At 41.7% G+C, this 23,481-nt stretch overlaps 1 protein-coding gene across 1 annotated transcript in view; it reads left to right on the top strand.

Moving 5' to 3' along the window:
• Impg2 (interphotoreceptor matrix proteoglycan 2) overlaps positions 1-23,481 on the top strand; it is a 99,537-nt gene that overhangs the window by 59,797 nt on the left and 16,259 nt on the right. Inside the window, 5 exon segments of the mRNA NM_139088.3 lie at positions 3,605-3,849; positions 5,515-5,600; positions 18,678-18,993; positions 20,150-21,417; positions 22,132-22,351. Coding sequence (NP_620788.2) covers positions 3,605-3,849; positions 5,515-5,600; positions 18,678-18,993; positions 20,150-21,417; positions 22,132-22,351 — 2,135 coding nt within the window.

The following is a 23,481-nucleotide window of genomic DNA, read 5'->3' as shown; positions in this document are numbered from 1 at the left end:
AAAAAAAAAAAAAAAAAAAAAAAAAAAAGAAATAGGCAGGTGTGTGTGTGTGTGTGTGTGTGTGTGTGTGTGTGTGTGTGTGTGTGTGTGTTCATGGATATGCAGGGACCTGTAGACTGGGTGAAATAAGCACACCAGGAAGTGAGCATCAAAGTGTGTGGTACCCGTGCCCTGCCAGTATGCCAAAGACCAGAGCTTCCCATCAGCAATGGGCGTGTGATGGATTCAGTTCTGACCAGAAGGTGTCCCTCTTACTGTTTTATGCCTTGGAACCACTATTCTTTCCTTAAAAAGAAAGACTAAAATTTACAGATTAACATTGTAGTGTAAAAACTTAAAAGGCTTTAGCTGCCTGAAGGACGGAGGACACGACACTTTCAAACGTCATAATGGCCTTCAGCCATATTTACCCCCTTCTCCCCTCCTTCCCACTAGTCCCCTTTCTCTATTCAACTACCCCCTTCTACCTTGATATCTTTCTCCTTTGGACTGTGGCTGAGGGTCTGTTTGCAGGAGTACCAGTTATCACTTTTTAAGATCACGCTTTAGAACAGGCAGTTTACCGTGAGGAGGAAAACAGTAATCAAATGACGTGGGTTTCTTTTCCTCAGTGTAATCAATTAGTGCTTACCTATGTTAATGGGGGAAGGAAGGTTGGAGAGGCCTGGTGGCTTACAGGCATCCCCTACAGACTAGAGTGTCCTCCACATGCAGATCAGGACAGGTCCAAACTGGTCAACTTGCCAGCACTTACAGGAAGGAAGGACTTCTTAAGGCCACTCTCCCCTTCTTAAAGCACAAAAGAGAATTCTTTCAGATTGATCTTTTTAACATGGGAAACACACCTGCCAAGTGTGTGATCTTCCCGTTGGCTGGCTCATGTTTTTTTGCCCCCATAGGAAAGTCCGTGAGGAGTTAGAATCAAAGTTTCTTTTGCAAGCTTGGCCTCAGAGGAGGTTGGGTGATCCAGATGACCACTATCGTCAAACCAGGGTAGTTTGTCATATTTGCCTTTAATCTATGGGGCTACCGACCGTCAAAGAAGCCTCCAAAAGTAAAGCTTATGCAAAAGTACAGCTCTCCCCTCTAGGAGGATAAGATAGTTAATTCTGGAGTCAAATATGAGTGACTGTTGTTGGTCTACATTTCTGCTCATATAATAGACACTGGGTAAGTCGCAGTATGAGGTGCCAAGCTGGATATCATAGAAACTTAAGAGAAGAAGGCAGTTACAATAACAAAATCCTTTTACAAGCACATGACAGTGGCGATTGAATAAGCATACACTCCACTATGTATGTATATACTCACACACATACATACATATCTACATAAGCACACATGAATATTTAAGTAACTTCATGGGAAGATGTCGCCTGTTTTTGTGTTTGGAGTTGGGAGTCATTTGCTGCCATAGAATGTCTGAAATAGACATCTTCTATTATACATCTGGCTTGTGTTTTTGGAAGGTTTTCCCCCGGAGGTATCTTGTATGCCAGATGTGAAGGCTGTGTGAAGAGGCAGGCTGGAGGCCAGCCTGGTGACTGGCGCAGAGACTCCCTTGACATGATGCAGCCCAGTCTGAGCAGGTTGAGCGGTTCACAATATGGTGCCGAGGTGAAAGGGCAACTCCACCACATCTTCTGTGTGAAATTTTAAGAAGCCCTTTAACTTCTTAAAAACCTTAGTATCATTTCCTTAGCAATATTCTGAAGAGATAAACCTTTTCCTAACCTTATTGTAAAGACCGAGTGAGATGCAGTGGGTGCCTAGTATATTGAGAACACCTAGAAATTGTTGTTTGTAAGAGACGCCCTGGTGAGGGAGTGTCCAAGAGACACATTTCCAGCTGTTTCCCAATTTAATCTTCTCATAATATTTCTTCAAATGGCCAGGAAAACGTCAAACAACACACCAACTGTTGCTAATTTGCTCTCCCTCCTCCCTTCCATCAAGCCTTTTCTTCAATGGTTTGTATGAAGGGATAGTGAAAAACAAAGCTAGCTTTGTAGATAGTTATCTTTTAGCGTGTACTGTTGTTTCATTTTATTCATTAATGAGGGAATCGGCAAAAGAAAAAAGAAAAAAATAGAGCCAAAAAAAATGCCCATAAAGATGTCTAAGTTACATATGTTGAGTAACTAAGTTAGAGTGTTGTAAACAGGTCAAAAGAAAAGTCATGTCATAACATCCTTAATGGTTTTGCCTTAAAATTTATTGGCCTGTAAATTCTCTGGGTTGTCACTCAGAAGTTCCAGGTCCCCTGAAACATTCACATAGCTGTCATTTTAGAATATATTCTAGAGTGTTTATCTGTCTGTCTGTCTGTCTGTCTGTCTGTTTACCTACCTACCTACATTAAAAATATGTTGCTTTATTTCTACATTTAACTTCTTGCCTAAAGCTTGAAAATTTTTCTTCCTCAAAAAGAAGCTCTGGTTTAGTACATTGCTTTTCTGATAGCAATAATAAGGAACTAGGAGAAAAATGTGTTCTTTTAGGGAGGAGTTAGAAGGAGTGTGTGTGTGTGTGTGTGTGTGTGTGTGTGTGTGTGTGTGTGTGTGTTTGTGAGTATGTGTGTGTTTGTGAGTATGTGTGTGTGTGTATTTGTGAGTATGTGTGTGTGTGTGTGTTTGTGAGTATGTGTGCATGTGTGTATACCATAGAATATATAGAGAGGCTAGAGTCAACTTGTAGAAGTTGGTTCTTTCCTTCACATTACAAGGGTCCAGAAATTAAGCTCTGTTGGTTGGCAAGCTCCTTCATTGGCTAAGCCATCTCTGTGAAATAGTATATCTATTTTAAACAGGAAGTACAAATTGTAACAGGTCTTGATTCAAGAGACATCTTTCAAAGAGGATAAGAGATAGGTCATTCTGGTGGCAACTATGTGACCGTGGCCTGGGAACATAGATTTGGCTTACAGCAAATTCCATGTTTCCACATAACAGTAGTTTCATGAAATTTTCATACCATCAGAACAAAGAAAGCCACAAACCACATATATACTCAATACAGTGGTGGAAATCTCAGGTCATGATAAAGTGGGGAGATCTCTGTTATCTTAGCTTGGGGGTGGATGGGAGCTAAGGGGTCTGTACATCCCAGAGGACTTATCTAATAGTAACAGAAGTGTCAGGTCACACACAGAAGTGGGCAATAAATACTATTAATTTGGCTCTGGACTTGTACCATCCCAGCTTCTCCACATCATGAAGGTTCTAATTAGCCTACCAGCCTCTCTTAGGTCTTTCCCCCAAGAACATTTATTCATACAGTGAAAGAAGGAAGATGGGAATTAGTGAAAGGAAAGGAGTTGGCTGTGAAAGAGAAGGAAGCAGTTGAGAAGGGGGGACATGAAGACCTCTGATAATGTGATAGGGTTGACTGTGGATTCCTTAGGATTCTTGTCCTATTAAACCTATGACCTTCCATTCTCTGGAGAGGCAGAAGTAGTGCCAGAGGCTCTCAGAGTCTGCAGAGAATGCCGATGGAATCCGTGCCTTATCAGATTCCCTCCTTTGGCCTAATGCTCTCTATATACCTAAAGTGCCCTTCTTTGTGCTTTTTTAGAGGAACTTAACTTATCTTCCTGTTACCGTAGTGGGATAGATGTTCACTATGCAGTTACTTTCAACGGCGAGGCCATCAGCAATACCACCTGGGACCTCATAAGCCTTCACTCCAACAAGGTGGAGAACCATGGCCTTGTAGAGCTGGATGATAAACCCACGGCCGTCTATACGATCAGTAACTTCAGAGATTATATCGCTGAGACACTGCACCAGAACTTTTTAATGGGAAATTCTTCTTTGAATCCAGATCCCAAGTCTCTCCAGCTTATCAATGGTGAGTTGAAAATCACTCATGACGTCCTCCTGTGGTTTTCCTTTCTCAATATAGTATGGCGAAGATGCACAAGACAGGACCCATCCTGTTTTGTGAGAGATTAGTCATGGGCTTCCTGCAATATTCTCCATAGAAGGTCACAGGGCAGGGCAAGTGGAGAACAGCATGGCAGTTAGAAATAGTTTAAAGGGATGGTAACAAAGTGTGAGGAAAAAAAGAAAGTAGAAAATGGGGATCACAACAGGCTATGGTGCAGCAGGGCCACCACAGTGTCAGCTGTTGGAAACGGCCACTTGGTTAAGGCTTAAAGTCAGCAGAAGAAATGGATCGGAAGAGGAGAGCTGACGGAAGCTGGCTGAGAGAGCTGGGTGCTATGGCTATGGACACCCCTTCTGGATCACAAGGAGCAGATGGAGCTGCGATCATGGAGGAGAGGGGACCCCCGTGGGTTTGGGGGATAGAATGGTCTTCCAGTCGGTCATCCCAGGGCAAAGCTTACTTACAATCAAGCTACTGCATCATTTTAATTCATCAGAGACAGAGTTCTAACTTACTCACTGTCATTGCTTAGTTTCTGTCTGCTTTGCCATGATGTCTTTACTTTGCAGGTCCTTTAGCCTTGAAAACATCCAGCACAATACATTTAACTGAAGTGAGAAAATAGGAAAGATACCAGTCGCTAAAGTGGAAAATGAGAAACATACTTATAATGATGTCTTTAAACTTCTCCCTCCTCTCCCCCTCCCCTCCTCCCCCTCTCCTCCTCTCTCTAATTCTCTCCCCATCCTTCCTTCTCCTCCCCCTCCCCTCTCTTTATTTCTTTGGGCATGTTCAGTCTACAGTGTATGTGTGGAGGTCAGAGGACAACCTGTGGGAGTCTATTCTTTCCTTATACCGTTTGGATCCTGGGGGTTGAACTCAGATTGTCTGGCTTTCCCACTAAGCCATCTTGCTGGCCTTAGTGATTCATTTTTAGAGGAAGAGGTTAAGATAAATGAAATGCCACATTCTAATTGCTCAAAGAATGATTTGTGACTTATGCAGTCCTGACACTGAAGACATGTTCTGCAACACTCCAGCATTGCTGCATGACTAGGTGATGTGTATGGATAGAAAATTGAAAGTGACAAAACAGAAACAGGACCAAAATAACCCAGAGAGATTGGTTATTTAAAACCCAGCTTTTGCCTTATTTCAGTGGTTCTCAACTTATAAGTTGTAACCTCTTTGGTGGTTGAACGCCCTTTCACAGGGGTCACCTAGAACCTCAAATAACACAGATATTTACATTACAATTCATAACAGTAACAAAATTACAGCTATGAAGTAGCAACAAAAAATTTTATAGTGGGGGGGGAGGGTCACCTGAGCATGAGGAACCACAGTAAAGGGTTTTAGGCTTTTTGATTGGTCCAAAGTCTGTTCTGTGATACAGATTTCTGTTTGGTTTGCGTTTTGTCTGTACCCTAATTCAATCAGTCTGGGGCTCAGGGTTGGAAGGACTGAGTTTTGTGAGCACAGTTACTTGCTTTGGCTATGTTAATTTGCTGTGACACGTTACAGGAGCAGGCTCTTCCTGTAGTCCAGTGTGTACAAATGCTGCCGTATGTGGATCTCAAATACAGCAGCATCGCAGAATTGACATTTTATGTTGTCTTTTCTCAGTGAGAGGAGTTCTGCTCCCCCAAACGGAAGAAATAGTTTGGAACACCCAAAGTTCAAGTCTTCAGGTGACAACGTCCTCTATTCTGGTAAGCCTTGGTGCCTTACCCCAGACCCAGCCCTGGAAGCTCTCCTGCTTACTTTGGTATTATGAATTTTCAAAGTTGCTCCCATTTCTTTCGTATTCTTTTGCCTCTCCCTGGATCATTACTCGCAGTGGTGAGCTCAAGGGGACCAAGTATTAGTTCAGAAAACTTAACCCTTCAACAGTGGTTAAATGAAGTCTGCATTGCCAAGCTCCACTTATGGGGGAAAAGTTGTTTCTTGTTCATGTTTGTGAGGAGATAATGAAGCTGTGAGTGTCCACTGAGTTATTTTTAAGTTTCCTAGACATTAATTTTTTTAATAGAAAAACTAAAAATTGATGTTCATAAGTATAGAGTAAACATTTTATGTCAAATATTATAGATGTTAAAGGAAGTTGAGATATGGCAGTAGAATAGTGTATGGAGGGGAAAAGAGTGAAGAAATTGGCTGAAAACCACCAGGAACTCTAACATTAGCCTCCTTTTTAAAGTGGATTTCACTGTTTATTCTTATTGCATGTGTGTGTATCCATAACGTATGTGGGGGATGCACACAAGTGTGCACACACCGTGACACAAGTGTGGAGGTCGGATGACAGTGTCGGGAAGTTGGTTCTCTCCTTCTGCGTTTTTGTGGGTTTAGGGCATTGAACTCAGGTCACCAGCAAGCGTCTTTACTTAACGAGGCCTCTCACTTGCTTACAGCCCTCCCTTTCAATCAGAATGAAGCATTTCCATTTGCACATAAATAGCAGGGAATAAATCTTTCCCGCTGTTCTTACTGTCTTTCCCCTCCACATCTCACATATAGGAGATACCGAGGAGAGAAGAAGAAACCCCATCAAGTGTAGTTGAGGCAGCAAAGATGGTTCCCAATGTCAACCTAGGACTCCTTGTGTACAGATGGCTCAGTGATCTCCTGGGCACAGGGACCAGGAGGGGACTCTCTTCCTATCCAGCATCCACAGACCACATTCTTGCTTGCTTTCTTTTTTTTTCTGGAGCTGAGGACTGAACCCAGGACCTTGCACTTGCTAGGCAAGCGCTCTATTTCTGAGCTAAATCCCCAACCCCTTCTTGCTTTCTTAAAATGCCTTTGTTTTGTTTGTTTCACACCAGCTGTTTGAAATACGTGTTTCTTGGCATTAGTACTGCAATGGGAAATGTTTTAAAAATGTTTTGAGATTAAAATTATATTACTTCCCTCTTTCCTTCTTCGCTCAAAACTCTCCCAGCCTTTTTCTCTTTCCAATTTATCTTTTTCTTTAATTGTTGCTGCATACACACGCACACACACACTTCTAAATACCCAAATACCAAATACAACTTGCTCAGTCCAGATAAGTTTTCAGGACAACAATGGAAATGTAGAAAGCAAACATATTTTGACCACTAATCAATATAGTCATCTGTTTTACTGAGCAACTTAATTATGAGGTGTGGAATCATTGGAAACGACGTCTTCAATGAGAGATATTTTAGAGAAAGAATGGTTTGGGATGGATGGCACATTAATTTGGTGTTTACCTCTCCATCGAAATATATTTATTTTGTTCTTTTCATGTGCCAAGTACCAGGCAAAAAAAAAAAAAAAAAAAAAAAAAAACCTAGGTGTGGTCCTTTCTATGAGAAGTTTCCAGACTGGTAGTAGACAGATTTTTAAACAAATAAGATGACATAGTGTTGTCGGGAGCTCACCAGAGATGACCACTCAGACAGTGTATAGCCAATTAAGTCTTTATTTCAGCCAGCTGGGACCACACCCAAGCATTCAGGGACCCAGGTGTGGCCCTGAGTATTGAGAACGGTCCAGGACATGGTGATTTTAAAGGCAGAGACCCAGTGCAGGCATCCTGTTTGGAAACTGCTGAGGGCTTTACAGAGTGAGCCGTTTTGACAGAAGCTGAGATTAGCCAGCTGGAAGGGGGTGGGCCTCCGCACAAACGGGCTGCTAAGATGAGTGGTTGACTGGAGGGGGTTCTACACAAACAGGCAGTTTTGACAAAGACCAGGATAAGCTGGCTAGAGCTCCTGACCTTTGATTCTTAAAATAGAGTTGGGTAGTTTTCCATAGGTTTCACCCTCAAGGATATTAGGCTCTAGTTAAACTTGAAAACGGTCCTAGAATACAAGATGGAGGACCCTCTGCCCTATCCCGTCCCATCACAATACTTCCTCTTCTGGATGTCCATCCACAGTGTAGAAGCAGGGAAAGGCAAGGTTACCCCCAACTTCGCTTTTCCTTATCACACCATCCTGGGCTTTCTCAACCACTAGATATTTGTGATCTTATTTTAAAAGCACAATTTAAAGGTCTGGAGATGACCATAAAGGCCGGTCCATAAAGTGCCTGCAACTCAAACATGAAGAACTTTGTCCATATTCTCATCATCCACATAAAAACGTGGGCCATGGCAGTGCTCACCCATGATCCTATAGTGCTGGAACAGGGCGGCAGCAGGGTCGCTGATGAGCTAGCCTGGCCAATCGGTGAACTCTGGGTTCAATTGAGAAACCCTATCTCAGAAACTAAGGTAGAGAGGTAGAGGAAGATGTGCAGCATCAACTTCTGTTCTCCACATGTATATATCCCCAGCCCCAATCTCACACACACACACACACACACTCACACACACACACACACACACACACACTCACACACTCACACACACACACTCACACACACACACACTCACACACACACTCACACACACACACTCACACACACACTCACACACACACACTCACACACACTCACACACACACACTCACACACACTCACACACACACACACTCACACACACACACACTCACACACACACACACTCACACACACACACTCACACACACACACTCACACACACACTCACACACACACACTCACACACACACTCACACACACCCACACACTCACACACTCACACACACACACTCACACACACACTCATACACACACACTCACACACACACTCACACACACACACTCACACACACTCACACACACACACACACTCACGATGAAAAGACAAGATTTTTTTTTTATCAGACAGAGCTGCATTGTTATCAATTTCCTGAAGTTATGAGAGATTTTATGGAAAGTGGAGAGAAAGGGACATGTATTTAAAACCATTTTAAAAAAAGATTTATTTTCTGTATATGAGTTCTCTGTCATTTTCTAAAGACACACCAGAAGAGGACATCAGATCCCATTACAGATGGTTGTGAGCCGCCATATGGTTGCTGGAAATTGAACTCAGGACTTATGGAAGAGCAGTCAATGCTCTTAACCACTGAGGCATCTCTCCAGCCCTTGAAACCAACTTTTTTTCCCATCTTTATTAAATTGGGTATTTCTTATTTACATTTCAAATGTTATTCCCTTTCCTGGTTTCTATGCCAACATCCCCCTATGTCGCACGCCCAACGTCTCGCCAGTAAGAATGACGCTCGGCAACAGGATTCTTCTGTGAACAAGCCTTTACTGTACAGCTCTCTTGAACAGGGACAGGGGGACCACGAGCGGCAAAGTTGCTCGCCTTATATACACAACAGTATGCTAATAATCTCTCAGGGATTGGTGGGGCACGGGTCACCCCACTATCACCCCACTACTTGTCCTCCAGGGATTGGCGGAGAATGAATCACCTCACTAGCATGGTACCGCCCCTCATTAGCATATTAATGGCCAACTGACACCAGGTGCAAAACCTGCGCATGCGTAGTACCGTTGTTCACCACTGGAGGGCGCCCTACATCTCCCCCTTTTTTGTTTAATAAAATGACTGGTCTAGATCTGGGTGTCACCTCAATCTTGTCATTGCTCCTGTCTTAGGTCGTTCTCATCCAAACTCGGCCTTACCTGTCGTAGAGTTACCCTATCACCACTGGGCCCCATGTCTTAGGTTGGTCCGAGCTCGAGGAAAGTTGCCAGTCTCTGGATACAATGACTCCACGTGACAGTGACAAAAATGATCTAGGGCGAACTCTTAATCTTTCAAAGAGGCCAGCCATATGTTGGGAGAAGCACCCTTTTTGATGGCGGTCATAGCCTGGTAAACAACCACTTTGTGTCTGGCATGTTCTCTTTTTAAACGGCCAATAAGCCAGAGATCTATTCCGCATCCCAGGAGGACAATAGCTCCCCAGGCAAACATGCCCGCCCACTCCTTAACAAGGGAGAAAGCATTGGTAATCCATGAGGTAAAGTCTTCAACTGTGATGGGGTCCAGCCTAGTCCTGTTGAGGACAGCAGTCTGTATCAGCAATTGTCTTGATAGTTGCTCTGCTTTCATGGACCAGTTTCCTTTCAGATAATTTGAGATTTCTTTGCTCTGTTGAAAATGCTGAGAAAAGTTAGCTCGAAAAGGAATAATGCATAAACCTCTAAGGGCGGAAACACAAGACAGCTGTGTCATATGATACAGTGCTTCAATTTGTTCTTGAACTAAATCTATCCTTTGATTGGCTAATAGAAGGCCAGATGCCAAATGGGTATTAAATTCTTCTTGTATCTCTAGCGCCACTGCAGTTCTTTCTACAATCTGATTGACAGTCTCAGCCGTCTGTATTTGATTGGTCATAGCGATTGTAGCTGTGGTAGCTTCGGCAGCAGACAGCACAGTGGCTGAAATTATGACTGCCGTAATTCCAAAATCTCTTTCGGCTCTCAGTAAATTAAGAATAGGAAAGCTAGCTGGGTTTGCCTCCACTGGGATTGGCACAAAGGAGGGAATCTTAACCATCACTGCGGTGTCATTGGTGCCATCCCAGCATTCAGCTAAATAGCAGACTACATCAGTGCTATTACAATTTAAAACACCATTGCTGACATTAGTGCTTATCAGAAAGACAAAAGGTGATCTAACACATACTGAAGTACTAGTGGCAATATTATTTGCCAAGAGGTTATTATATTGAATATTGATCAACCTGGTATCACCTTTTCTGGTAGCTGAAACATTATACAGCACGAAGTTCTCACCCATCAACCCAGCAAAGGGGGTCAGGGATGTATATACCCCTTGCTCATTGGACAGCATCCATTGAGACCAAGGCCAGAGATTATGCTTGCCAGTCTTATTCTCAAAACAGTAGAATTGCTATGAACTGGCATGGGTACTGGCCAGGATCTGGCAATAGCCCACAGGGTGAGCTAATTAACCTGTATTACCATTCCCAGTAATAATAGTAGGGTTCGTAGTCTCATCTTCAGGAAGAGCAGAAGGCAATTTTCGAGTCAAGCGGTCGGGTACCCAAATTGGATTTTCTTGATTCTGCAGAAAAACACAAATCGCTCCCCTAGATCTCGAAATCACGGGATGTGGGCCACGCCATTCATCAGTTAAGACATCCTTCCACTTTACTTCTGCATTGTAGGTGTAGTAGTAGCATGGCGATCCGCAGCAGAGCGGCCATGCGCATCCAAAATTAAGAAATTTAGAGTAAAAAGAGCCAAAGAAAGTTGTCCTTTCGGTGTTTGGCCGCTGGCAATTCCCTCTTTTTGTTTTTGTATAAGCTCTTTTAAGGTACGATGTACTCTTTCCACAATTCCTTGACCCTGGGGATTGTATGGTAAGCCTGTAGTATGACCGACCTGCATTGTCTGGCAAAATGCCTGAAAGGACTTTGCAGTGTAGGCAGGCCCGTTGTCTGTCTTGAGACTATCAGGCTTTCCCCAGGCTGCCCATGCCTCTAAGCAATGGCTAATGGCATTACGAGCCTTTTCATCAGTCATCAGAGTAGCGTGTATAATACCGGAACAGGTATCAACAGAAACATGAGCATATTTTAAATTTCCAAATTGAGATATGTGTGTGACATCCATCTGCCAAAGTTTTAGCGGGATCAGACCACGAGGGTTAATCCCCACATGAGGAGGGTGGTGAAATTGAACACAATTTTGGCAACGTAACACCACATCACGAGCTGCAGCTCTAGAGATTTTAAATTTTTGTTGAAGAGTAAAGACAGGTACATGAAACTTTTGATGAAATTCTCTAGCGAGATCAACCGGAGTGGCATGAAAAATAAACTCTCTATGAGTACTAGCATCCACCAGGGCGTTATTACTGGTCATGGGACCAGGCAAATTAGTATGAGCTCGAATATGTTGTATGAAAATTTTATTTTTTCTGGCCCAAATCAAATTTTGTAATTCTAAAAGAATTTGACATACGGTACTACTCGACCGAATTGGCCCTGCAATTTCAAGTGAGCGCACAGCATTAACTACATAAGCAGAGTCAGAAATTAAATTAAAAGAATCATGAAATCTTTTGAAAACTTCCAATACAATTTTACATTCTGTAATTTGGGGGGTGCCTGGACTGTATTGAATTAATACTGGTTCTTGAGAATCAACCAGATAGGCACCTACACCTGTTTTGGAGCCATCTGTATAAATATCTAACACTCCAGACAAAGGCTCTGAGGCAGTGATCTTAGGAAAGATCACTGGGTGTTCAGTAAAAAATTGTAGCAAAGGATCCTTAGGATAATGATTGGCAAACTCTCCACCAAAACTACAGCGTAATATGGCCCAATCATCTATCAAGGCACACAATGTTTCTATCTAAGCAGTTGTATATGGTATAATAATTTTCTTGGGTAAAATACCAAAATGCTGAATACAAGATTTAACGCCTAACACAGCAAGCTGTGCAACAGCAGAAGGGTAATATTCAAGGGTCTTATTAGGAGAAATATGGAGATAAATCCAAAGAAGCGGTCCCTGTTGCCATAGCACTCCTGTAGGTTGACGAAAGGCTCTCAGTATACACAAAAGGAGGTCCTCCTTTTCCTTGTACCTTTTTAGCATTGCCTTTTCCAATCTTTCTTCTACTTTCCTCAAGGATAATCGTGCTTCCTTGATTAAAGCACGGGGTGAAGTAAGCTGAGAATCCCCTTTCAGGATCTCATAAAGTGGTTGTAAATCTACATTGGGCATTTTAATATAGGGTCGAATCCAATTTATGCTTCCTAGTAATTTTTGAAAATCATTTAATGTTTTTAAATGATCTTTTCATAATTTTGGTATAACTGCTTTCTTGCCTAATTGTCTGCCTCGTTGCCACGTGGCACTAGCGTGTGGCCAGTCTAGATCATATCTCTCCCTCTCACACTGAGCAGCCTCTTCCTCGAGATCAGCCTCATCATCCCAAAATCCAGTCTCCAAAACACTGAGTCTATCCTTCATGCTACAAGGTTTGACTGCCAATTCCTACATATGAACGCATGATGGTGCGGTCTCCAATACCTCAACAAAGAGACATTGCCTTAAAATCTTTTAGAAGCCTGGTTTCTAGGATAAGATTTCCATAAAAGTATCATCCCAATTTAGACCTGTTTCCCTAGATTGGCTCATGCCACATGTTGTCTAGAATGACTCCATCCAAATTTACCAGTTTTATGTCAACTTTCTGTTACCAATGTCACATTTTTTAAAACCATATCCAATAACTTAAAAGCCAATAGTCCATAACCAAGGCATGTAGAGAATATTTATACATTTAAAACCAATCAGAAACAAAATTGAAGTGGCTACACATACCTTTAATATTTAAATCAATCACCATTTTTACTTTTTCTAGCTGTAGTTTTAAGAGAAACACCTTGTCACCTGTTGAGTCCAATAATCACAGTCAAAGATTTTTCTAAGAGAGACAGCCATCAGTTCCATTACCTTAGAAGCTGTGAAGCTCCTGGTGTCTTTAGGATCGGCTAGTATAAACATTTAGCCAGCCCCCTGGGGAGCTTGCCCAGTCGACTTAGGCTTCTAGCTACAGATGCAGGCTCCAAAAGCCAATTGAAACTTTTTATTTATTTGTTCCTTTCATGAAAGGAGTTAAAGCTACATCAATGGGTGAATCAACCAGCATTTAAAATTTTAACCTTTTCTTTTAAACATGAAACACAAAACATTGAAGCAATGAGAAGAAAAACCCAGACATAAATTGACATACATGGACAGCTTGGTGCACCAAGGACAGACAATAGACACAGAGGAAAAGAACTAGATGGTGTTCCACCAAAAGGACCCAGACATCCTACCTAAAGAACCCAGAATCAGAAATAAGCACTTCTCCAATAGGAGCCAGCAAGGAGGCAAGAAGTCTCCCACCTCCTTCTGTTCCCAGGAGAGCTCCAAAAAGTTTAAGCTCATTTCCTTCTTTTGCCAAAGCATCTGTGGAGAGTTCGGGAGGACTGTTTTTCTCAACCCCATTCTCTCTCTTGTCCAGGGTGTAAACTGTCTCTAGTCAGGGTCCAAAGACTAAAAGCATCTATGAGAATTGACTCTGCTTCTCTAGATTTTAACATAACTCTAAAAGAACACACATGCAAAAACATTTTACCATTATTACCTTGTCCCCTTTTGACAAGGTTTACTCACCACTACCCCAAATCTTTATCTTTGCACATGCTTTCAATTTCTGTGATCCTTCTGAATTCTGCTTACTGCGGCCTTTAAAATCTGTATCCACCACCTGAGTTCCCATTCCAGGGGTCAATACGAGTCTGGTGGTGGAACTGAGGTCGAGTCCTGCGCTTCCTTTTGTTGCTCTGCGGGAGGCCCGGGACCCGATGGTTCTACCTTTAGTTTCACTTTCTCTAAGCTGTCGGTGATGGTTTCTAGATTGTCTGACATTTCTAAGGTCAAGGCTTTTAAAGAAGAATATATCTTATTTGTTTCCTGGTCCTGATTATCCTCTTTTTTTTTATCTCTGCCTTCTCTCTGTTCCTTTTATCTCCTTTTCTTTTCTTTTTTTCTTTCGAGACCTTTTCTCCCTCCGACATACTCTCTTGTTGCTCTGCAAGGACCCTCTGACCTGTCCTAACAGCTCTAATGGCTTCCTCACATCGTTTATCCTCTAAGCAGGCAGGGACGATTCTCCAAAGAGGTTTTGGTCCGGGCTTAAGCTTGCTGTCTGTGGCTTCTCTATCCCACACAAAGAAAAAAAGAAACAAAATTACCAGCCTTGCCCAGAAAGGATCCATAACTTTAGGTTTCTTCACAGTGGCTCTCCACCTAGGCCCATAACTTTCTTCCTCATATATGGCTGCCTCTTCCTCTAATTCCTCCTCCTCCGACTCTGACAACTCTTACTCAGAGTCACTGCCAGCCAGTTCTAAGGCTTCTAATTCTTTTAATGGATACAAAGTATCCTCTCCGGTTGACTTGTACTTCGTCCTCTGGGGCATACCTATTTTTTCCTCTGGCGGCGTTTCTTCCGCCTTTTGTATCTCTTTCACTTTTGTTTTAGTAACCTTTTTCTTTTTGCCCGCTCCTAATTTCTCACTCCGCTCTGTTTCTGACATGCTCTCTTAAATCCAAAAAGGGGGCATGCCTCTAGGAAGCCTAATTTCTCACTCTGCTCTGTTTCTGACATGCTCTCTTCCAAAAAGGGGGCATGCCTCTCGAAGCTTACCTTTTAATTTACCTTCTCGCAGTTCTGAATCCTCTTCAGCACACTGAAGGGTCCCCCCGGCACCGGCGATGTTGGTTCCCGGGTTTCAGCACCACTTTGTCGCGCGCCCAACGTCTCGCCAGTAAGAATGACGCGCGGCAACAGGATTCTTCTGTGAACAAGCCTTTACTGTACAGCTCTCTTGAACAGGGACAGGGGGACCACGAGCGGCAAAGTTGCTCACCTTATATACACAACAGTATGCTAATAATCTCTCAGGGATTGGTGGGGCACGGGTCACCCCACTATCACCCCACTACTTGTCCTCCAGGGATTGGCGGAGAATGAATCACCTCACTAGCATGGTACCGCCCCTCATTAGCATATTAATGGCCAACTGACACCAGGTGCAAAACCTGCGCATGCGTAGTACCGTTGTTCACCACTGTAGGGCGCCCTACACCCCTATTCTCCTCCCTTCTATATGGGTGTTCCCCTCCCCATCCTCCCCCCATTACCACCCTTCCCCCAACAATCCCGTTCACTGGGGGTTCAGTCTTGGCAGGACCAAGGGCTTCCCCTTCCACTGGTGCTCTTACTAATATTGCTACCTATGAGGTTGGAGCCCAGGGTCAGTCCATGTATAGTCTTTGGGTAGTGGCTTAGTCCCTGGAAGCTCTGGTTGGTTGGCATTGTTGTTCATATGGGGTTTCAAGTCCCTTCAGCTCTTTCAGTCCTTTCTCTGACTCCTTCAACGGGAGTCCCGTTCTCAGTTCAGTGGTTTGCTGCTGGCATTCGAAACTTTTAAAAAGCTAGTATCTAAATACTTTTTTTTTTTTTACAAAAAAAAGTAGATTTCCTGCTGCTTTTGAGAATTAGGAATATCTGATACCGTGAAGTTTCTATTACCTTCTGCCAGGAACTAGCCAGAGTTTGATGACTGTCAGTCAATGTTGACAAATACTGACTAATAGGGATTATTATTCAGTTTCATTGCAGTAGCTCCATTTTCCCTTCAACAAAATCAATCTCTCTCTCTCTCTCTCTCTCTCTCTCTCTCTCTCTCTCTCTCAACTAATTTTATTTTTATTTTATATGCATTGGTATATTGCCTGTATGTGTGTCTATATGAGAGTGTTGGATCACTTGGAACTGGAGTTAGAGACAGTTGTGTGCTGTCATGTGGGTGCTGGGAATTGAACTTGGGTCCTCTTGAAGAGCAGCCAGTGCTCTTAACAGCTGAGCCATCTCTCCACTCCCTACAAAATCTCTCTGAGAAGTGATATCTGCAGGAAATTGAAAACAATTTAAAGAGAATGGAGCCTGTAAATTTTTTTTATTAATAAGAATAGTTATGTATATTTGTGAAGTACAATGTGAGTTTTTGCTAGCATACAACATGATCAAATAAGGGTGATCTATGACCGAATGTTTATCATGGTTATATATGTTGATAATAGTCAGCCTTAGCTATTGTGAAATAGACCATAGGTTGTCAACTGCAGTCATTGTGCTAAGCTACAGAACACTACATATTTTCCTTCTGCTTGTAATTTTGTACCACAAGCCTTTTTATTCTTGCTTCCCTACTCTTCCCAGCCCCTGATACCACTCTTATATTCATTCACCACCTCTATTAAATCCAGTTGATTTTTAGCTTATATTATTTACTATATATCTTTATATAAATAATATGTATTATTGAACTTGGAAGCTTCTGGTATCCCAGTTGTGAAATTCACTTGTTTTTCACTATGCTTTCTTTAGAACTAGAAATTTCTTCACATGGAAATTAGCACCAGTGAAAGTAGCCAATATTTAAATATTGAATTAAGAAGTATTCATGAGATGGGTTTGTTACTAGAAACATGGATTGATACAAAAATAGGGAAACCACCCATCTCAGCTCTAGTAGGAGAAACAGCAGTATGGAGAGCCCTGGCTTAGTTGTGGTTGTTGTTATGGTTGTTGTGATTGTTTTGGCTGTTTTGCACCTGTGGATATCTTTCCTTTACCTGAAATATGCATGCCATGATTGGATTACATGATTCTTTACAGTCTTCCTAGGTTTAAAATTGCATGCTTTAATTATGTTGCCATACACACATGTATACTTCTCTCTCCTCCCACTCCTGAAGAACGGGTTGATAAATTCCCCAAGCCCCCGACAAACATTGCAAGTTAGTAATGTTTCTTGATTTATTTTTTCACACACACAGCCTTACAATTTATTCTTATTATTTATTAATTAAACCTTTACTCTCTCCATCCAGTCCATTTAGAAAAACTTAGACATTTAAAGCAGAGCCCAAGGCAGTTTTGTGCATCTATGTAACTGCTAAGTTACACAGGGGTGCTCTACACAGGTCAGCAATTTCAAGCTGTTCAGTTACATAAGACTGATTGCTGTTGATGGTTCTGGGATCCCAGGCTGCTCAGGTTGGCTACATGAGTGCTGAAAGTTGTCTCCCTGATGAGATCCCATCTACTAGCCTGACTCATGAACCTACTCTTACTCTTTTCAGATTCATGCTGATGGAGGATTCCCCAAGAGGGTGGCCCCCCTTCATCTTTGAATCTGTCTCTTCCTCTGTAACTCCTTTGCTGTTAGACCTCATTGTCTGAAGATGGTCTTTGGTCTCCTCCTTCATACACATGCTTTTTCTCTCATACTGCACATTTTACTCCAGCAAACTTAGCTTATTAGAGCATGGGACTGTAGGGAGAGATGGTTTAACAGTTAAGAGCACGTGATACTTTTGCAGAGGACCTGGGTTCAGTTCCTAGTACCCACATAGCTGCTTACAACGGTTCCTAACTACAGTCCTTGGGGGTCCAATGCTTTCTCCTGGCCTCTGTGGGTGCCAGGCATGCATGCATTACATATAGGCAGTCAAAATATTCATACATATAAACTAAAATGAAAGACATTTTAAAGGAGAAATTTTCAGGCTAATGTGCAGCATATATTAAAATGTATAAACGCCCAAAGTGCCATGACTTTTTAACCTATTAACATCATTGTTAAATTTCCTTTATATAGTATTTTTTCCTGCACCAATCATCAAGTATTTTTTAAAATAAGATTTAATAATAGAATATTCAAGGGTTTTGTTTTTGTCTACTTTTTATTTCTGTTGAAGTAAGACTATCACTATATTAATAGCAAGTTGGGGAAAGAGAAAAGTATATTTTGAAGCATGTAGCAGTTTCACAGGTGTGGCTTCTTATTTGAGACAGTCAGACAAATTGTGATATGATGATATTTTTCATAAAAATAAAAGCCCCCTAATTAAACATCTTTTGAAATGATGGATAAAACTGTCAATAATTCCTCCCTACTGTGGGTAGTACATAGCTAACTTCTATGTATTTGAGGTCATTTAAACAAAAAAGATAGAAGATAATGAAACATCCAAAACCAAAGAAACAGTAGTCTCTCTCATGGATTCACTCTGTTAGAGTCTTCTAAATATAGTATTTCACCCAGCCTTTTTACAGGTGAACTGTGAGGCTACACAGGTTTTCAGTCCATTTCCAGACCAGTAATTAGCTGAAGTAGGGTCTGATTCCAGAATATTTGCTTCAAGAGAACTTGTGTTTCCCCCATACAATATGGCATTTCTATGTCTCTCTTTTCTCTATGATATGATTTAGCCTTTTTCTCCCTCCCCAGGATAATACCCTGCAAGCTGAATGGCTCTCAGCAGATGAATCCATCACCACCACCACCACCACCACTATTTCACCATTTGGTTTCAGCTCCGGTCCTCCCTCAGCCACTGGCAGGGAACTCCATTCAGAAAGTACTTTGGGTGACATAGTGTCTACACCCAAGTTAGCTTCTCCCTCGAAGGTGGTCCTCAGTTCTTCCCCAGAGGTTTTAGGGGGTAGCAGCTTGACTCTTCATTCTGTTACCCCAGCAGTGCTTCAGATTGACCTGCCTGTGGCTCCTGAGGGAAGGACTTCTGGATCTTCCATATTAGAAGACGGTGAGAAACATCAATCACTTTTCTTAATACTTTACTGATCAGAGGACAAGGGCTCTGAAGAGATTATGGTAAAGAGGGAAACACGGTCGCATTTATTAGGGAGAAAATGGCTTGGGAAACCTGAGTGAGAGAAGAAATAAAATCTAATTTAATCAGTCAGACTGGAAAATAAAAGTCATTGTATCTTAGCCAATGGACTTGGAGAAGTGAGGTGGAAATCAATTAAAAGATATTTTGAAGGTCATATTGAAGAATATATAATTACTGTGGCCACTACTAACAAAATACTTTGCCTGCTTTTATGTCATGAACTGCATCAAAGAAGATTATTCCAATAAATCTTAAGATTAATTATGGGGCAACTCCGAGGATTTAGGTTACTATTGAAAAGAGGAAAATAGAAGCTAGGAAAACCACAGAGAGATTGAGTGATGGAAATGAAATAGTTACTCTTCTAGATCAGTGGTTCTCAACTCATGGAATGAAATCCATTTAGGGGTCAACCAACCCTTTTACAGGGGTCACCTAAGACTGCTGGTAAACACTGACATTTGCAATATTATTCATAACAGTAGTAAAATTATAGTTATGAAGTAGCAATAAAAATAATTTACTGTTGGGGGTTACCACAACACGGGGAACTGTCTTAACAGGTTGCAATATTAGGAAGATTGAGAACTGCGTTGTGGGATGGACTGTATGTGTGAAAGAGGAGGTGAATAAAGATAAAAAATAATGGGTCAAGAATTTTGAACATGGAGGGAAATCTGAAGGATGAGGATAATAACGTAGAAGAGAGAAACACAATTTCCAGGAAAAAATATTCTCCCTAAATTTCTAGTGTTCTAGTTCAATTTGGTTTTCATTTTAATCATGATTAATTCTTCATTTTCACTGGAAAAAAAGTCAAGTGCTTGAGGATTATTTCAGTCATCAAGACTTTATCTCAGAGATGGGGATTATATTTGGTAATGCTAATTCCACACTATGAATTTATAATCATATCTTTCTGTAGTGTAGATATTAAGGTCAGCTATTGTTCTTGGTAACTGGAGAAAACAGCTAGTTTTACAGGAGAACCAGGGTTTCATTTTGTAGATTAACTAATGGGAAACTGGTTTTGTTTTGTTTTGTTTTGTTTTGTTTTGAGAATTAGACAACACAGAAGAATCAGAAGATGTTTCTATTGATGTATTGCCTTCAAGCTCATTAATTCAACCTGTGCCAAAAGAAACAGTACCACCCATGGAAGACTCTGACATGATTCTCCTGACATCCTCACCACATCTGACCTCTTCTGTTATAGAAGACCTTGCTAAAGACATAACGACACCTTCTGGCTTGGACTCCTTGGCTTCCAGAGTCTCAGACAAGTTGGAAGTGAGCCCATGGTTTCCAGACACCTCTGTGGAAAAAGAGTTCATTTTTGAAAGTGGCTTGGGCTCTGGGTCTGGGAAAAATGTCGATGTGATTGATTGGCCATGGAGTGAGACTTCATTAGAGAAGACCACTGAACCCCTGTCAAAGTCATGGTCTGAAGAGCAGGATACACTATTACCAACTGAGAGTATAGAAAAATTACATATGTATTTCACAGAACAAATGATTGAACCTTCAGCACATAGATATGGAGATGGACCCATATATTTTACAGAGGAAGAATCCCATGTTAGATCTACCATACCCGTCTTTGCAGAGTCTGCAACTCAACCTACATCTCTAATTTCTTCAAAGCACACATCAGATGTACCAGACATTGATTCTTACTCAGTTACCAAAGCACCCTTCTTACTGGCAACTATAGCAAACACTGCTTCCACCAAGGAAACAGATGAGGTGAATACCCTCCTAAAAAAAGGTATGGTACAAACAGAACCATCCAGTCCCAAAGGACTTGACAGCAAGATTTCAGTAGCAAGGCCAGATATGCAGCCTGTGTGGACCATTTTGCCAGAATCAGATACAGTTTGGGCGAGGACTTCTTCCTTAGGGAAATTGTCCAGGGACACATTGGTGAGTACACCAGAGAGCGCTGACAGACTCTGGTTGAAGGCCTCCATGACACAGCCCGCTGAATTGCCTCCATCCACCCACTCCATCCAGCTAGAGGATGAAGTTATAATGGCTGTCCAGGATATTTCATTAGAACTAGACCAGGTAGGCACGGATTACTATCAGCCTGAGCTAACCCAAGAACAAAATGGCAAGGTTGATAGCTATGTGGAAATGCCTACCCATGTTCACTACACAGAGATGCCTCTTGTAGCTCAGCCCACAAAAGGCGGTGTCTTGAGTCGCACCCAGACTGCAGGAGCTTTGGTGGTTTTCTTCAGCCTCCGAGTGACAAACATGTTGTTTTCAGAAGACCTGTTTAACAAAAACTCTTTGGAGTATAAAGCCCTGGAGCAAAGATTCTTAGAACTGGTAAGCAAAGAATGACAAATGTGAACATTAGTCACTATATGTGACTCCCTCTCACCCTTGGCACACCGTGTCTGAGCCCAGAGAAGGGGTTTTCCACGGGCACTAATTTCCTGTCACCCTTAGGTAGCATCATGGCTTTGGGGTGATAGGAGAACGTTCAGATCTTCATTGCGGGATCCATCAGTGCAACAGACTGAAAAAGCTCTAAGCATCTAAAATGCTTTATGAGTTCCACAAGGTTTCTAAATATCGCTATGAAAAATCTCACAATATTCTTAATTTATGCAATTAAACCATTTATTTTCTAGTTGGTGCATAAAATAAAGGCTCTCATTATGGCACTGGATGCGTCTGCACCAGTGTGCTCACATTCCATTTTATCTTCCCGAATTCTATGTCTTATCTGTATATACATACATTATGGGAAGAGTCATTCATGATATATATGTATATAATCATATGTGAGTTAAATCTAGTTATACATATGAAGAAAATTTGATACTTTATTTCTTTTGAACCACCCCCCCCCCACCTTTACTTTTACCCATTGTCCTATAGGGACAGAAGGTTTTGCCTTTTGTTGAATACATACTAAAAGGAAAAACTCACATGAGCATCTTTTTGTTTGCCTCTGTACGTTTTATGGTCTTTCTGGCATGTATTCAACAAAATGGTGCACCGTGGCAGTAAACGAGACGATTTTGTCATTTGCAGCTGGTTCCCTATCTCCAGTCAAATCTGTCAGGGTTCCAGAACTTAGAGATCCTGAACTTCAGAAATGGCAGCATTGTGGTGAACAGCAGGGTGAAGTTCGCCGAGTCTGTCCCTCCTAATGTCAACAACGCCATATATATGATTCTGGAAGACTTTTGTACCACCGCCTACCAAACCATGAACCTGGATATTGATAAGTACTCCCTGGATGTGGAATCAGGTAAGGATAGGACTATCACTGAGGTCTCTGTAGAATCTAGGGACTGTTCTGTTTTATTTTTCATTGAGTCTAAGTAAATCAGACACTCCTATGAAGAAAAAGTACTGTGTCATACACAGTCCCACATCTTGAAAATTAACAAGATAAATGTTTCAGGGACATCTCAAAATGTCGGGTAGACAGTGGTACCATTGTTCGCTCCTTATTCCCTTCAAACGCATTCTTTCCTGCTCTTTCACTTATCCATGGGACCTACATTTGCTTTAGTTCTATGTTGTCATGACCCTAAATGTGTTTTTTTCTTTCTTTCAATAGATGATATATCTATATATCTCTATCTATATATCTCTATCAGTCTATCTATCTATCTATCTATCTATCTATCTATCTATCTATCTATCTCTATATCTCTGTCTATCTCTATCTATCTCTATCTATATATCCATTTATCTATCTATCTATCTATCTATCTATCTATCTATCTATCTATCTATCTATCTATCAACACTTTGCATCCCTAAATTGATTCCCTTTAAGTTTAATGCAAAGATCATTCTGCATTTTGGTGTGTGGTACTGGTTGGTGAACTCGGGGCCTTCCACATGCCGGACAAACCATCACTGAGCTGTACCCTCAGCCATCTGTTTTAGGATCACTGAAGTTGTCCAGGCTGTCTTTGGACTGCTCTGCACTACAAGCAGGTCTTAAGTTTGCCATCCCCTGTCTCATCTTTTGAAGTAGTTGGAATTACAGACCTGCGTCTCATACCACCAAGGGCACGCTTCACTTTCCTTATTTCTCTGTACTGAGGAAGCTTCTCCTCTAAGCACCAGATGTATTATTTAATGGTTTGACCATCCCTGCTTGAGTGTGTTTGATGTATTCCGTGTGTACCATGTTGAATGGATTTAAGAGTAAACTCTTCTTTTGTGCATCTTCTCACTTCCACTTAACCTGTGCTTCTCCATCTCAACCAGTGAAATATTTATCTCTTCAGCTGCTTAGGCTAGAAACCCAGAAAATCTGGAAAGCCACTCTTAATTCTATAGTTTCAACTAGTCACCAAACTTATATTAATACTGAATTCTAAAATATCCCAAATCCAGACAGCAGCCCTATCACTCTTTGTA

Source organism: Rattus norvegicus, chromosome 11 (assembly GCF_036323735.1).
Source record: "Rattus norvegicus strain BN/NHsdMcwi chromosome 11, GRCr8, whole genome shotgun sequence".
NCBI lineage: Eukaryota > Metazoa > Chordata > Mammalia > Rodentia > Muridae > Rattus > Rattus norvegicus.
This window is presented reverse-complemented; position numbering and strand designations above follow the sequence as displayed.